Raw genomic sequence first — 17,576 nt, forward strand, 5'->3', positions numbered from 1 at the left:
GCAGGAGATGGCAGATAAGGAGATTGCTGCACTACCACGAGACAGCTGCCCTGTGCGGATACGCAATAGGTGTGTGATGACCTCACGACCCCGGGGTGTCAAGCGCAGGTGGCGACTTAGCCGCATTGTCTTCCGTCACCTAGCTGACCACAACCAAATGAGTGGGATCCTCAGGGCTCGGTGGTGATTGGGCATCAGTGGAGTGATAGAAAAGGATTGGATGACCAGCGGGCTTCTCCATTGGCCAGGATCAGAAGGACGAGACAAAAGAATCACATACAGACTTGTTTTGGCCTTTTCATACATGGTGGTTTTGAAACTAAATAAGTTCACATCCACTACCTATGGAGGACCAGATGGTTTTGCTGTGGCCAATGTAAGGCGAATTTCCTCATAACCACCAACCAATACAGCGTTGTTCACAGAACACTTGATGCTGATCTGAATACAGCAGTAACTTCAAGCCACCAAGCTTCATTTATTTTCTCATTCCTTCTCTGGATCTGAATAATGACCCATTACATAATACTAAGGGGAAAATGTAAATGCAAATTATTCAGAATTGTATGAATCAATAAAATGTAATCTATGTAATCTCTTCCTTGATTGCCTTGTATGTCATCAGGTGTTGGTGAAGTTGTGGATGCTGCAGTCATGTTTTATTAGCTGAAAAAGTCAGGTAATCCATTTTAATCAATAGCATCACAAACATCTACTTTATCGAAGTAAGATATGATTCTGTTGTATATATATTTAGTTGTGACCCTCAGATACCTGCTGAAGATGCAGGAGGGTTCACCGCAGTGCGAATGCTCTGACCACCCTTGCAACATCCTAAGTAGCTCCTGCAGTTTCTGCTTGTAGCCGAGCATCGCTGATGTTTATTTCACCAGTGTAAGTCTTGCTTACAGCCAAGAAAATAACAATATCCATAACCGCTTCAGTATCTTCCAATAAGCACAGATAAATTAGTTTTGTTTTGTTTCATCAACAAAAATGTATTTTGGTTTTTTGCTAGAACTGGCTGAAACTGCTGTCAGTGAAGCACCGAGGTTGGTTTAATTGAGGGTGGAACTAATGTTAATGGGTTGTGGGTTGGTGTCGAGAGAAGAGGGAGGACAAAGCTTTGTGCAAACCGAACTTTTCGTGAAATGTATTGGATGGCAGTCCGCTGTACTGAGAGTGTAGAATCTGGATGGGGTGAGTGTATTGAGACGGGTAGCATGAGGAAGGGATGGAATGGTGTGTCGCGTCGAATAGAAGAAGGAAAAAGCCAGAGAGGAGGGAAAGGCACGAAGCTTGAGCAGGTCTAAGTAATCAGGGCGAAGGGAGCGCTACAAAAAAGCAAGCTAATCGGGAAGACGGCAGAGGGAGTGGAAAGTCATGTTTGGGAGGGAGACAGGCCATTTTCACCAAGTGAGAATGACCAAAGCAATTTAAATATTTGAAAAGATCAGATTTGCCGAATTCCTTAACAACCGAAGAGTCCTTATCTCAGCCACCAATAAGCAGCATCAAGACAAAATCCTCAAGTTAACATACACTTGACGGTGTAAGGGTCACAACACATGTCCCTGGTATAGTGGCTAACATGAGAGGTGTCATTTCAGATGTTCCCCTAGAAATGACTGAGGAGGAAGTCAAGAAAGAAATCAGAGGTGGTGGTGTTGGGGGGGGGGTGCTAGATGTTAGGAGACTTAGGACAAACAAAGATGGTATAAAGGACAGTCTGTCAATGTTGGTGCAATTCGAGAGCACACTTCCTGAAGAGATTAAAATGGGGTGGACCACTTATTGTGTAAGAGAATATATCCCAAACCCAATGAGATGCTATAAACGCCAAAGTATGGGTCATGTAGCCCAGCGGTAGACAAAGATGTACAAAATGTGGAGGTGAACATCCATCCATCCATCCATTATCCAAACTGCTTATCCTGCTCTCAGGGTCGCGGGGGATGCTGGAGTCTATCCCAGCAGTCATTGGGCGGCAGGCGGGGAGACACCCCGGACAGGCCGCCAGGCCAACACAGCCCCCCCACCCACCCACCCACCCATCCACCTAGGGACAATTTAGTACGGCCGATTCACCTGACCTACATGTCTTTGGACTGTGGGAGGTGAATATGACTATGGTAAATGTGTGAAGAGGGCAAAACTGAGATGTTGCAACGAGTCAAGTACTGAGTATCATCCTGGAACTATTTAATAAGATATGGAGAGGAGGACTGATGCCAAAAAGTTGGAAGAGTGCACTCATTTTAGTAAACCCCAGTAAAGATCCCAAATATGCAGGAAATTATAGACCCTTAACTTCACATCTCTGCAAATGGGTGGAAAAGATTTTGGCCCCAAGACTGAACTATGTTCTAGAACAGAGAGGGCTAAGGGATTCAGGAAAGGAAGCTCTACTATGGACGCTGTTGTTAAAGCAAGAGAAATCGTTGAAGAAAGAACTGATGGCGATTGTTTTCTTTGATATTGAAAAAGCATATGACTGTGTGGAGGGAAGAAATGCTAAGTCAAATTAATACAACGGGCATTGGTGGAAGGTTACTCAGCTGGGTACTAGATTTTCTATCAGACTGAAAGTTTAGAGTTAAAGAGGGGCCGGAGTTATCTGATGAGCATGGTGTATTTAACGGAGTCCCTCAAGGAAGTGTCATAAGCCTAGTGTTATTTAACATTACGGTACACGATATTTTCATGAATCTAGACAGAAGGATATATTCATCACTATATGCTGAAGATGGGGCCATATGGGTTGGGGGGAGAGATGATGCAAGTGGGCTGAGAAAGATTAAGGAGGCTATTCTAAAGGTTGAACAATGGTCATACAATTGGGGATTTAAACTTTCAACCAGTAAGTCCTGCTATATGTACCTTACTAGGAAGAGAAAGATAGATGAACAGAGTCTCCATTTATATGGGCGACTGGAATAAGGATGGAATAAGTAAAGAAACTTAAATACTTGGGAATTTGACGATGAAAGATGTACATGGAAGATACATGTTGAACAATTAGAAACAAAATGTAAAAAAAGTAATCAATCTAATGAGAGCTTTATATCTGGATACAACTAGGGAGCAGATAAGCAGACATTAATAGATTTATATAGGGCTTGGATGAGATCAGCAATTGATTATGGGTGTTTTGTTTGTGGGGCGGTAGCCAAATCTCACTTATAATAAATTGAAAGAATGCAAAATGAAGCCTTGAGAGTTGGCACCGGTGCAATGAGATGACCGCCAAGTAATGCTGTGCTGGTGGAAATGGGAGAAATCCCATTAGAGCTCAGAAGAGACCAACTGGCATTAGCTTGCTGGATTCATCTTAGAGGATGTGGGGATGAAAATACTACTAAAAGTGCCCTATATGAGTGCCGGGAGTGTAACAGATTTAAAGGGAAATGGTTTTGGATGGAATATAAAAGATACGGCAGAAGAACTTGACGTCAAAGAAACAGGTGTTATTGCCCTAATGCAATAAGGAATATTCCCCCATGGCTGTTTCCTAAGGCTGAAGTTGATTTTCGCGTCATGGACAATGGAAAGATTAGGTGGAAAGCGAAATAGGACATTGTGCAAACCAGTAAATAAGGAATCATTTTTATGAATACTTACAGATATTTACCGATGGCTCAAAAGATCAAAATGATCAGGTAGGGGCAAGAGTATACATCCCACAATTTCACATTCACTTAGGGGATAGAACTGCAGATCGGTCACCGGTTACACAGCTGAGATGATGGCAGCGATTGTAGGTCTCCAGTGGGTGGAGGAAGTGAGGCCAGACGGGGTGGTGTTGTGCACTGACTCTGCAGCAGCACTTTTGAATTTACAGACTATAAAGTCAACCAGGGAAGATCTTACGTTGGACATTTTTCAATGTTTATTTAGAATGCAAAGATTGGGAATATATGCAGAATTTTGTTGGATACCTGCTCACGTGGGAGTAAAGGGCAATGAATTTGCAGACAGGATGGCTAAAGGGTCACTGAGTATGAGGCATATAATTGACACGTTGTTTGGAAAGGGGGGAGGTAAAGTACTAATAAAAAAGAAAAATATCAGGGCTTTGGCAGAAAAAGTGGGACGGGGACAGTAAGGGCAGAACATACTATAGAACACACAAAGACAGTTGGAGCACACGGTGTTAAAGGGAGACGTGGAAGAGAGGAGGTATTTTAATCCTGGTTAAGCTTTGTTGAAACTGGTTTAAATAAGACTCTCTGTTGGGAAAAGTAAATTCACAAGTGTGCACACGCTGTAATATAATGAGGAAAGGGTACGGTCGCAACAAAAGGTGAGCGATGCCGGACGACAGGATGGGATTTGGAAGGGATATTGAGTCAAGTCAAGTCAATTGTATTTGCACAGCCCAATATCACAAATTACAGGGGGCTTTACAGCAACACTACATCCCGTCTTGCATTGGATAAAGGAACAACTCCCTCAAAAAAAACCTTTAACAGGGAGAAAAACTAGGAGGAAACCTCAGGGAGGAAAACAAATGGAGATGATGTGTGTGGGGGGGGGGGAACAGAGCGCGATAATAGATTTCTTAATAAATAAATTGTTTAATAGAATATGGGTTTTTTTTCCAAGACTAATATAAACTAAAACCTGTTGTACATCCTCCGGTACGTTAGGTGGCGGTATACTCCCAACAGTTCGTTTTCCAATCCGCAAAAAAAAACTTTAACAGGGAGAAAAACTAGGAGGAAACCTCAGGGAGGAAAACAAATGGAGATGATGTGTGGGGGGGGGAAACAAAGCGCGATAATAGATTTCTTAATAAATAAATTGCTTAATAGAATATGGGGTTTTTTTTGTTCCAAGACTAATGTAAACTAGAACCTGTTATACATCCTCCGGTACGTTAGGTGGCGGTATACGCCCAACAGTTCGTTTTCCAATCCGCAAAAAAACAAACAAAAGAAACGTTCTCTACGCTACTGGGGACGTTTTAGCAGCGCCGGGCTTATCGCGCAATAGCAACGCGACGTTATTCCGGTGGTTAATTTTCAACACCAAACCCGTCGAGGGAACCCCCCCCCCCCAAATGGACCTATCCGAGCAGGTAAACACGGTTTTATTAATCATCACGTCGAAGCCATCGTCGACCAACTCACGGCGCTAAGCGTTGGCTCGAGTTAACCGGTTGCTGTGTAAACTCCGCGGTGAAGCGTTACGACGCCCTTAACGCGTGTTTTTTGGTAGCAATGTCGTCTTTTTGTGTGAGACGTGCCGAGTCATAACGCGTCTTGGCACTCGGCAGTAACCAGTGCCGGAAGGTTCTACAGCTCTTGTCTCAAAGTGAAAGCGGTGGCGGCGTTCAGAGGACCGATATACGACGGAGTAAACGGCTCGACTTCCTTATGTCGCGCCACCACGTGGCACCAGGGTTTCGATTATTCACAACAGGTCACCTTAGCTAGGCGGTGTTTCAGCAGCTTTGACGCCGGCCTCCATTGTGGACTCCGGCCATGTGCTCTCGGACGGGTCGTGTACCGGCAGAACAGCGGCGGTATTGTCGAGCAACGGGCCGATGCTTTGGACCGAAATCCCAGAGGGGGGGCGGGGGAGGGGGGGACGTTTCATCACTCGGCTAGGTGACGTTGCCCGTCGGGTATCCCCAGCCTGTATAGTATAAACGTCACAGTTGCGTAGCGACCGAAACCGGCGAGCTAACGCAGGTTTCGTATGCAAATGGCAGCCACCACAGTGGTCACGGTCACCACGTGGTCGCCGTCCCGGACCCGAGCTGGGGCGGGCTGGGGTTCCCTGACGTGCCATTATTCCCCCCCGTGCCTTGCACCGATTCGGGGGATTCTGACACACACAATGTGGATCTGTTCTGGCACAAGCCATTGGAAATGACGGGGTTCCAGAGTTCCAGAGTTGTGTCTGAAAGCCCCTTTAAAGTACATCCCTCACCGTCTGACTACCCTCTCATTGCAGCTATTGTTTTTCTTAAATCTTGATATACTTTGTGTGTGATGGCATGGTGGCCTGTCCAGGGTGTCTCCCTGCCTGCCGCCCGGTGACTGTTGGGGTAGGCTCTGACCCTGAGAACAGGATAAGCGTTTGGATGACGGATGGATGGATATACTTTATTAATCCCAGTGGAGTGTAGCTAGGAGCAGTGGGCAGCCACCGTGCAGCGCCCTTGCCATACCTCGGTCAGGAGCACAGACAGGAGTATTAACCCTAACATGCATGTCTTTTTGATGGTGGGGGAAACCGCAGAAAACCCACTGCAGACACAGGGAGAACATGCAAACTCCACACAGAGGAGGGCCTGGAATGACCCCCCCCCCAACCCACTGCAGACACAGGGAGAACGTGCAAACTCCACACAGAGGAGGGCCTGGAATGACCCCCCCCCCCAACCCACTGCAGACACAGGGAGAACGTGCAAACTCCACACAGAGGAGGGCCTGGAATGACCCCCCCCCAACCCACTGCAGACACAGGGAGAACGTGCAAACTCCACACAGAGGAGGGCCTGGAATGACCCCCCCCCCCCCCATGGTTGGACAGCTCCGGGGTTCGAACCCAGGACCTTCTTGCTGTGAGGCGACAGCGCTAACCACTGGGCCCCCGCGCCAGCCTATTCCCCAATCCTCTGTGAATAGTACACGTTGCCATTAGGGCAGTCATGGTATCAGATTTTCACTACGTGATTATCATGGCCAAAAGTCGTCGACGGACGAGATCAGGCAGGAGTCTCCGTGCACTATGACGTTCGCATGACCTTGTGATCTGTAGTGAGAGTAGGGTGCAGGTTGAGGAGAGCCTTGAGAGGTGGGGGTATGCACTGCAGAGAAGAGGAATGAGAGTCAGTAGGAGCAAGAGGGAATACATATGCGCGAACGAAGGGGGGGCAAAGGAATGTGAGGATGCAAGGAGAAGAGGTGACGAAGATGGATGAGTTTAAATACTTGGGGTCAACTGTTCAAAGTAATGGGGGGTGCAGAAGAGTGTGCAGGCAGGGTGGAGTGGGTGGAGAAAAGTGTCAGGAGTGATTTGCAACAGAAGGGTACCAGCACGAGTGAAAGGAAAGGTATACAACATAGCAGTGAGGACTAGCTATGTTGTATGGTTTGGAGACGGTGGCACTGATGAAAAGACAGGAGGCAGAGCTGGAGGTGGCGGAGTTGAAGATGCTAAGATTTTTGTTGGGAGTGATGAAGAAGGACAGGATTAGGAATGAGTATATTAGAGGGACAGCTCAGGTTGGACAGTTTGGAGACAAAGCAAGAGAGGCAAGATTGAGATGGTTTGGACATGTGTGGAGGAGAGATGCTGGGTATTTTGGGAGAAGGATGCTGAATATGGAGCTGCCAGGGAAGAGGAAAAGAGGAAGGCCAAAGAGGAGGTTTATGGATGTGGTGAGAGAGGACATGCAGGTGGCTGGCATGACAGAGGAAGATGCAGAGGACAGGAAGAGATGGAAACTGATGATCCACTGTGGCGACCCCTAACGGGAGCAGCTAAAAGTAGTCGTAGTGGTAGTAGTAGTAGATGATTGTCGAGGCCAAAAGAAGTCACAATAATAATATTATTGTGATATCCATAGAAAATTTGGGGGGGAGGGATAATGATGCAATCATTCAAATTCATCTCTAACTTTGTTTATTGTGTGTTTCATCTCTCTCTCTCTTTTTTTTCTTCTTGCAAATGAATTACACTCAAAATACGAGTGTAGGAAAGTAGAGAGAGAGTCTGTAACCACAACTATACAAAAGCATACAAAAAGAACATTTACACTTAATGGATAGTGATAAGGCAACCGGATGAACTGATAAGCAAAAGTTCCACAAGGCCTAACATCTGCCATCAATACAATGTCAGCTGAAACAAAATCACTTGTGGGGAGCAGGGGACAGAGAGTTTGTGGTGAGACCACAGGCTGACAACTAACCACTCTGATATACTGTGATTTAATGTCTACTGAGCATGTCATTGTATAATTATTTCCTCTTTACATTTTTCATGACATGATTTTGCCCAGCAGTAGTAGCCACACACTGTGGTAGTAGCTAGCTGGCTAGTTATGGCATCATGTTTTGTGTGTGTGTGTGTGGGGGGGGGGGTAGTAGCTAGCTAGCTAGTTATGGTGTCATGTTTTGTGTGTGTGTGTGTGTGTGTGTGTGTGTGTGTGTGTGTGGTGGTAGCTAGCTAGTTATGGCATCGTGATGTGTGTGTGGGGGGGTAGTAGCTAGCTAGCTGGTTATGGCATTGTAATGTGTGTGTGTTTGGGGGGAAACGGTAATGATTTAAGAGGTGCTGGATTATTTATACGATATGCGTATTATCAGGGCTCCGGGCCAAAAAATAAATAAATCTAGGAGCCTACCTAAACCCAAAATATTTAGGCGCCAAATAGCTAAATCAAATTTTCAGGAGCCAAAATATAGTGATGTCATATGCTACATTGTTAAAGGGCTGCCTCACACTGCCTTTGCCTTCTCCTCTGTGCTGTCTGCCTTTGTTTGCTCTGCCTTCCATAGTCTACCTCTCCTGGAGGACCACTTTTCCTGCATGTTTTAGATCTCCTCCTGCTCCAACACAGCTGATTTAGATGATCAGTTTGTTATTAGGCAGCTTCAGGAGTTTGTAATGAACTGATCATGATGGTGCAAGCGTTAACAGTTAACACTTGCACCATCTGCTGAATTTCGTTTTCTTGCCAGCTGGCTAACATTAGCTAACGACGCAGTTAGGTACATCTAACTTCTAAATTCAAACTCCATTGAACTAAATTACATTGAACTTAGCACTTCAAATGTTTAACCCGATAAACGTGACGTTAAACTGTCTTCAACCACTGTTTCAATTCATCTGTACAGCCGACGCTTCAACCACTGCAGGACTGGAGTGCAGACACCTTTATGTATTGGAAACCGTACAGGAGTTCACGCGAGAGGTCAGGTAGACGCAGGCGCAAGAGGAGATGAGAGTTCAGCACACAAACAAAACATATGGCCATTTCTATTTTATTTTATTTTTTGCTTGTGGGTAATGGTGGCGACTGGCAGGGAGAAAAAGGGTCACAAAATTAGTCGCATTGGTGATCATTTCAGTCGCCATCTGGAGCCCAGATTATTAAAATGATATCAGTATTTCATTTTTTAAATATCAGTCATTGTCAGTACCGGTATATCATGACACCCCTAGTTGCCATTTGGCAAGTTGCATATGAAACGTGTTGGATCACCTGAACTGATTCAACTTTACTGGGAACTCTGGTTAAAGGAATAGTTTGGACTTTTTGAAGTGTTATTGTATGAGGTACTTATTCATAGTCAGTGTATCCCCCCCCACACACACACACACACACAACAGTTTGGCAAAGCAGGCAGGAGTATAGGCAGGGCCTGGCAAGCAATGTACTGCTGTGGAAGGGGCCAGAAGCAAAATGTATTTTAGTCACCTAAAAAAAAGGCGCACCTAAAAAAAAAAATCAATATCAGTTTAGTGTGTGCTCTATTTAGAGTATTTGCACTTTGTAGTCAGAAAGCCAATTTAATTTTTTGGGGGGGCACTACATTTTCTCAACCGTAGAACTTGCGTAGTCCTACGCAGAGCTGCACACTGTATTACGCAGCCTGCAGATCAGCTGTTTGGGTCATAATTTCAGCAGATTATAGAAGAGGAAAAAAATGGTTTGGAGACAGTGGCGCTGATGAAAAGACAGGAGGTGGAGCTGGAGGTGGCAGAGTTGAAGATGCTAAGATTTTTATTGGGAGTGACGAAGAAGGACAGGATTAGGAACGAGTATATTAGAGGGACAGCTCAGGTTGGACGGTTTTGAGACAAAGCAAGAGAGGCAAGATTGAGACGGTTTGGACATGTGTGGAGGGGGGATGATGGGTATATTGGGAGAAGAATGCTGAATATGGAGCTACTAGGGAAGAGGAAAAGAGGAGATGCCAAAGAGGAGATTTATGGATGTGGTGAGAGGATATGCAGGTGGCTGGTGTGACAGAGGAAGATGCAGAGGACAGGAAGAGATGGAAACGGGGAGCAGCTGAAAGTAGTAGTAGTAGTAGTAGATAGAAGAGGAAAAAAGTGCAGGAAAATAAAAATGAGTGGTGACAGCAGCAACGAAATGCCGTTCACTGTGGAGACAGGAGGATACCGTCATTGAACCAGAGTTCACAGAAGAACTTTTGCAGACAGAGAGTGAACAGACTGACTAACGAACTGACCCAAACAGCTGATCTGTGGGTCTTCACTTGTCATCACCAAGAGCCAGGCTCTATATCGGCAATCGCCGACTGTTGGGCTGACGATGGCCGGTAGGAACATTTTTACATATCGCCTAACCCTAATGAAAACATGGAAAAACTATGGAATCGAGATTGATTGTGGATCGGTAACGTCAGGCCAATATCTGATGAGTGAATTACGTCAGTATTGGAACTCGATACCGATATTGGATCGGCTCGGTCCCAACTCTTAATTTCTACCAGATATATATACACACTATATGGACAAAAGTATTGGGACACCTGGCCATCACACCTACAGGAGCTTTTATGACATCCCATTCTAAATCTATAGGCATTAATATGGAGTTGGTCCCCCCTTTGCAGCTATAAAAGCTTCCACTCTTCTGGGAAGGGTTTCCACAAGATTCTGGAGTGTGTCTGTGGGAATTTTTGCCCATTCATCCAGAAGAGCATTCGTGAGGTCAGGCACTGATGTTGGATGAGAAGACCTGGCTCGCAGTCTCCGTTCTAGTTCATCCCAAAGGTGTTCGATGGGGTTGAGGTCAGGGCTCTGTGAGGGCCAGTCAAGTTCTTCCACACCAAACTCACCCAACCATCTCTTAATGGACCTTGCTTTGTGCACTGGGGCACAGACAGTAATGCTAGAACAGAAAAGGGCCCTCCCCAAACTGTTCCCACAAAGTTGGGAGCATAGAATTGTTCAAAATGTCTTGGTATGCTGAAGCATTAAGATTTCCCTTCACTGGAACTAAGGGGCCTAGCCCAACCCCTGAAAAACAACCCCATACCATTATCCCTCCTCCACCAAACTTAACAGTTGGCACAATGCAGTCAGGCAGGTAAAGGTCTCCTGGCATCTGCCAAACCCAGACTCGTCCATCAGACTGCCAGACAGAGAAGCGTGATTCGTCACTCCATAGACTGCATTTCCACTGCTCCAGAGTCCAGTGGCAGCGTGCTTTACACCATTCCATCCAATGCTTGGCATTGTGCTTGGCGATGTAAAAAAAAAGAAGAAAAAAGCAGAAATAAGCAATGAATTCAAGATTTTGAAACACATACATTCAGTGAGGTGTGTCCAAACTTTTGACTGGTACTGTGTAATATATAGTGGAGGGTATTTGCACTGAATCACAGTTTGTCCATCTTTATGTTTGAAGACTGCAGAAGACCCCCACCTTTTTTAGGGCTAAAATAAATCTTCATTGCAATAGCATCAAATGTATGTGTTTTGAGAATTGTGTATTTCAGTGGGGAAATTACATAATGCCTTTCTAAAAATATCACCCATATTGGTAGTCGGTTGCTTAAAGGTAGAACAAGTAGGATTTTCCTAAATGTACAGACTCATACAAAAATAATCCCTCCCAGTCATCACCTATGAGCCACTAGATGTGTGTGGTGGTGTGTATATCTGCAGAGACCCTGTCCTCTGCCTGTGTTTTCTTATTTTGCTGTGTACAGGACGTTTCTGGGTGTTAACCTCAAGGCAGCGAGACTCTTTAAAAACGTAGTGACCAGGTGCCAAATCGAGATCGTAAACACGCATCCAGGAGGAAGCTACGACAATGGCGGACAAGGCGCAAATATAGCCAGTTATCTCTGAAATAATTATAAGCAGAAGGCATCTTCCAAGTTCTGCCAAACGTTACAGAAATGTGCACCTGTCAATAGCCCATTCTCTACTGTAGCACACAACAAAGTACATATATCCTGTTTCTGCACTTTGATTTCTCCAAGTACTTTTTTATAAGTACCTTTATTTTCCACTTGTGTGTTAAGCCAACAAAAAAAGCATTTCACTAAGTATAAACTTAAAACTTGAAACATTTTTTATTTACTTGTTTTTTACTTATTTATTTTTCTAAGGAGTTTTATGTGCAGAACTGTAGCAGCTACAGAGGTATAAAGTTGATCAACCACAGCATGAAGATATGGGAAAGAGTAATAGAAGCTAGGTTAAGAGGAGAGGTGACAATTAGCTAGCAGCAGTATGGTTTCATGCCACGAAAGAGCACCACAGATGTGATGTTTGCTTTGAGAATGTTGATGGAGAAGTATAGAGGAGGTCAGAAGGAGTTGCATTGTGTCTTTGTGGATTTAGAAAAAGCATACGACAGGGTGCCGAGAGAGGAGGTGTGGTATTGCATGAGGAAGTCGGGAGTTGCAGAGAAGTATGTAGGAGTGGTGCAGGATATGTATGAGGGAAATGTGACAATGGTGAGGTGTGAGGTTGGAATGACAGATGGGTTCAAGGTGGAGGTGGGATTACATCAAGGATCGGCTCTGAGCCCTTTCTTGTTTGCAATGGTGATGGACAGGTTGACGGAAAAGATCAGGCAGGAGTCTCCATGGACGATGATGTTCGCAGATGACATTGTGATCTGTAGCGAGAGTAGGGTGCAGGTTGAGGAGAGCCTGGAGACGTGGAGGTATGTACCGGAGAGAAGAGGAATGAAAGTCAGTAGGAGCAAGACGGAAATAACTATGCGTGAATAAGAGGAAGGACAGTGGAATGGTCAGGATGTAAGGAATGGAGGTGATGAAGGCGGATGAGTTTAAATACTTGGGGTCAACTGTCCAAAGTAACGGGGAGTGCAGGAGAGAGGTGAAGAAGAGAGTGCAGGCAGGGTGGAGTGGGTGGAGAAGAGTGTCAGGAGTGATTTGTGACAGAAGGGTACCAGCAAGAGTTAAAGGGAAGGTTTACAAGATGGTTGTGGGACCAGCTATGTTGTATGATTTGGAGACAGTGGCACTGACGAAAAGACAGGAGGTGGAGCTGGAGGTGGCAGAGTTGAAGATGCTAAGATTTTCGTTGAGACTGATGAAGAAGGACAGGATTAGGAATGATTATAGTAGAGGGACCGCTCAAGTTGGGCGGTTTGGAGACAAAGCAAGAGAAGCAAGATTGAGATGGCTTGGCCATGTGTGGAGGAGAGATGCTGGGTATATTGGGAGAAGGATGCCGAATATGGAGCTGCCAGGGAAGAGGAGAAGAGGAAGGCCAAAGAGGAGATTTATGGATGTGGCGAGGGAAGACATGCGGGTGGCTGGTGTGACAGAAGAAGATGCAGAAGACAGGAAGAGGTGGAAACGGATGATCTGCTGTGGCGACCCCTAACGGGAGCAGCTGAAAGTAGTAGTAATAGATTTTTCTAAGGAGTTTTCTTTTTCCAATACAGATTAACCAGCTGGAGGCCGACCTGCAGGAACTGGGAGCCCTGTTGGAGAAAGCAGAGAGGAAGAGAGTGCAAGAGGTGCTGAGGCAGGAACAGAAGAAGGTGGAGAAGGAAATCGCTGCCAAACAGCAGAAAAAAGAGCAACAGGCTAGGAGAGAGGCAGACCTGACCTCCGCTGGCAAAGCTGCATACACAGTGAAGATCACCAACTATGGTAAAGATACTCACTAGATTGAAAGTTACCTGGTGATATCAAATGTTTTGTGAAGTAGAGATCTGAGCAACGTCTGATTACCTGTGAGTCACTGACAGTTTTGTGTCATCGGTGCAGCTTGGGACCAGTCGGACAAATTTGTCAAAATTTACCTCACACTGAAGGGAGTGCACAAGATTCCATCAGAAAATGTGGAGGTCAGCTTCACAGAAAGGTAAGGCGATGTGCAAGGTTGAGCCCTCCTCTAACGGACATCACAGTCACTGATGTCATTTTGATCATCAAGCTGCAAATTAAAAAGTAAGGTTGGGGTGACTGAAGATTTATGTAGAAAGATACGCATATGCGATTTTTATTAACCTCTGGTATAAAAGCATACACTCGACATCAACTTGCACAAATTTAGTAATGTAAATGCAGTGCAATTTAAACAAAGAAAATAATGCAACAAGCAATGATCTATGACAGAAAAAAATCAAATTCACTTGCACTGTAAGATATATATTTATGTAATTTTTGAGATAACTGATAACCTGGGATTGCCATCACTGTGTTGTAGTTTACGGTAGTAGTCAATGGTTAAGTATTAACAAGTTCTAGACATTAATGAAACTAGCGGTGCTTTCTGTTGCTGATTGTGTGTTCCTTTTTTATTTTACAGCATTGTGTAACTTCTGAGACATGTTCTGTTACTGTCAGTAATAATATATCTACATTTCATTTCTTTGATTATTTGTCTTAATGTGCTTTACTGTACTCTGTTCTGCAGGTCATTTTCTGTTTTGGTGAAGGATCTAGATGGGAAGAACCACCAGATGACCATTATCAATCTACTGTGTCCAGTCGATGCAAAGGACAGCTTTAAAAAGGTGACTTGAGTCCCGAGTCCCAGGCACTTGTAATCCACCGGTAGTCATAGCGGTTATTAGTATTTCCCCGCACAGACCCTAGTTGGCCAAATCTATCTAAATGAGACAAACCTAGAGTTAGCACACTACAGCAGATGCAAGCGTGTTTTGAGACATCTTTATGAAACAGCTGTTACATAAAATTGTGGAACATTTCAGATAAAATGAATGCAAATTAAAATCGCAAGCTTAGGTATCTAGTAGCCTTTTAGTTCATCGTCGTCTCTTTCTGGGCTTGGCTGTTGATCAGTCAGGAAAACTGGGTTCAAAGTTCCTTAATTAATTCCAGTATTGCCCAGTGGTCTTTGCAGCTGCAAACTATTTTTTTTGTGTAACCCCCCCCCCCCCCCCCTTACAGATAAAGACAGACATGGTCCTGGTTATGTGTAAGAAGCAGACAGCCAAGAAGTGGGAGTGCCTAACACAGGTTGAAAAGCAAACTAAAGAAAAAGAGTAAGTTCATCAAACATGAATCTCGTTAAAGTGATACGCACAAAACGTTGATTTCACTAGAAGCTCAGCTCCATGTCAATATGCTTTGTGTCACTATTCACTGAATGTTGGACAGAGAAATTACGTGTTCAGGACACACCCAAAATACAGGTTGAAGGTTAACAACCCCAAGAACACATACAGACACGCACACTAACCCCACATACACACAGCTTTATCCTCGTCTCCCACTTCTCCTCCAGCAAACCCCCCATGGATGAGAACGCAGACCCCAGTGAAGGCCTGATGAACATGCTGAAGAAGATATACTCCGAGGGAGACGACGAGATGAAGAGGACCATCAACAAGGCTTGGACAGAATCCCAGGAAAAGAAGATGAAAGGAGAGGATATGATGGACTTTTGAGCCGAGCGATATCACCTGTCCCTTATCCAGACTAAGTAAATGAGCAGTCGGATTGAAAAGGCTACAGCGTGAGACGAGAAACAATATTTATTACCCGCTTGACCAATAATATTGATGCCCTAGTTGGCCCACTTTGGCCCCGTTTTGAAAACCAAGCAGCAGCCGTCATGGTAGTCAGAAATGGGGGTACGGTGCGTAAACATTTGTCGGAAAAACTTTAATGATGTGGTTCCAATACTGGGGTGCTACACACATAAACAGCAAGAAATCATTCTGCTTCATAATTTGGAGGGGGAAAAAAAGAAATATATAAAACAAAAAAGCATTTCATACTTGTCTTCCCCGATATGAGTCTTTCTGTATCCTCATTTCAGAATTCCTTAAACTTGATACGGTCGATATGAAGTGAAAAATGTACAAACATGAAACTATCAGCCACATTTAAACGGAAAACTCTACATTCCGATGGTGTCGTGCTAAATTTATTCAATTAAATGCTGTTTGACGAATGAAAACATTTCCCAGTATATTTGCCCAGTCAGACACCCCGCGTGGTTCAGTGGAGACGACTTGGGGCTTTTTCTCCTCAGGAAGAGGGAGGAAAAAGTGGTCCCGTTGTCGTAATTCTGGTTTCTTTCTAGCTGCCAAATGATGCTTTTGATTTTTATACGGCACCTCTTACGCATTCATCCCACACAAGTCGCATCAGTTTTTTCCAACAACACTCTCGAGACATCTGGTAAAAGTTTGCCATTTAGTGATGTACGTTACGGAGGGTCGTCCTACAGTTGTTTGGATTGAAGGGGTTTGACATTCCGACATTTAAATATGCTTAATTGTGTTTTACATTAATTTTGTCTTAGTTCTTTTTTTTGTTTTTTTGTAACCACTTCATTTTTTCCTGTGAACAAAACGTTTGTAAAAATGTGCTCGAGCCAAAGTTGAGCTGTTTTGTTTTTCTTAATGTCTTTTATGCATGCTAATAATCCAGGTGAGAAAATCCCCAGGTTGACTCGGTTCATCTGGACAAACCCTCTCTCAATAAACGTGTCCAGGTGAACGGGTTCAACTTCCTGCGATTTTGTTTTCTTGCATCGATTGTGCATCTTGTTGCCCGCTCTCAGGGTTTTCACACCGTCATCAGAATTACATGGCTTCACCGAGTCCTGCTGCCTCCGATCTGATTTCTTTGCAGCTTTTAGATTAGAGTGGGTTTCTCTCCATAGTCCAAAGAGAGACACGTTAGGTGACCCCGGAGTCTTGTCGTAGATGTGAGTGGTGTGTGAACGACAGGGTGGGCCCTGCGACAACCTGCTGAGCTTTCCAGGCCGTCTCCGTGCCTTTCGCTTAATGCCTGCTGGGTTAGTCTCCAGCCCCTGGCATTAAACACACTCCATATATAGATATAAATAGATAAGGGAATTAGTTGGTCAAGTATTGGTACCAACTAAATACACATATTGTGTCCTCATTTATTTACAAACCTCAAAAGTTCACCATCCTGCAGAATATTTGTCACTTAAAATCAGCATGGCATTTTTTATAATAGCAAACCAGAACAAAAAAAGGCTGACATTATGTATAACCCCCCCCCCCAGCATAAGCATATGTTTATCTGGGGGGGGGGTACGATGTATATTGTTAATCTGACTGCCAATCTGGCTCTCCGAATAACTGGCTTCAGAGCTCAGAGGTATCCTGGCATGTGTTGTAATTATTCCCCAATACAAGCCAGGGTGGTTGGTCTGGGTCATGAAATGGACTGTCTACATTTAAGGTTTCAACGCAACCAGAGCTGACACGCAGCCTTGCAGAGTAGGCCTTGCAAACAGGCCCGTCCAATAGCAGCCACGTGGAATTTGCCTCAGCCGTCCACCAGGTGGCGGTATCGGCCACTATATTTCAAGTGTCCTAATCCATCAACGTCTGGCTTGTTTTATCTATTCCGTACGGCCCAGTGTTTCCCAACCCAGTCCTCGAGGACCCCCTATCCTGCAGGTTTTCATCGTAACCCTGCATAGGCAGCCCTGCTTGTACTGACTCGACCAATCATGTCGCAGCACTTAATTATGCAAGGTGTGCAACGTCTGACAAAATTCGTTGCTGATTGGTTGAACGACTACAAACGGGCACCTATGCAGGGTTGCAAAGAAAATCTGCAGGATAGGGGTCCCCT

At 44.7% G+C, this 17,576-nt stretch overlaps 2 protein-coding genes across 2 annotated transcripts in view; both read left to right on the plus strand.

The window, feature by feature from the left end:
- mrps14 (mitochondrial ribosomal protein S14) overlaps nt 1–589 on the plus strand; it is a 6,824-nt gene extending 6,235 nt beyond the window's left edge. Inside the window, exon 3 of the mRNA XM_056293921.1 lies at nt 5–589. Coding sequence (XP_056149896.1) covers nt 5–187 — 183 coding nt within the window. The 3' untranslated portion in view covers nt 188–589. The remainder of the gene's footprint in view (nt 1–4) is intronic.
- Nucleotides 590–4,945: 4,356 nt separating this feature from the next.
- On the plus strand, nt 4,946–16,558 carry cacybp (calcyclin binding protein). The gene is made up of 6 exons (XM_056293303.1): nt 4,946–5,080; nt 13,424–13,634; nt 13,752–13,848; nt 14,404–14,503; nt 14,901–14,995; nt 15,238–16,558. Exons 1-6 carry the CDS (start codon nt 5,063–5,065, stop codon nt 15,398–15,400), a joined length of 684 nt encoding a protein of 227 aa, XP_056149278.1. The 5' UTR covers nt 4,946–5,062; the 3' UTR covers nt 15,401–16,558.
- The last annotated feature ends 1,018 nt before the right edge of the window (nt 16,559–17,576 follow it).

This window comes from Lampris incognitus, chromosome 14 (genome assembly GCF_029633865.1).
Source record: "Lampris incognitus isolate fLamInc1 chromosome 14, fLamInc1.hap2, whole genome shotgun sequence".
NCBI classification, from domain to species: domain Eukaryota; kingdom Metazoa; phylum Chordata; class Actinopteri; order Lampriformes; family Lampridae; genus Lampris; species Lampris incognitus.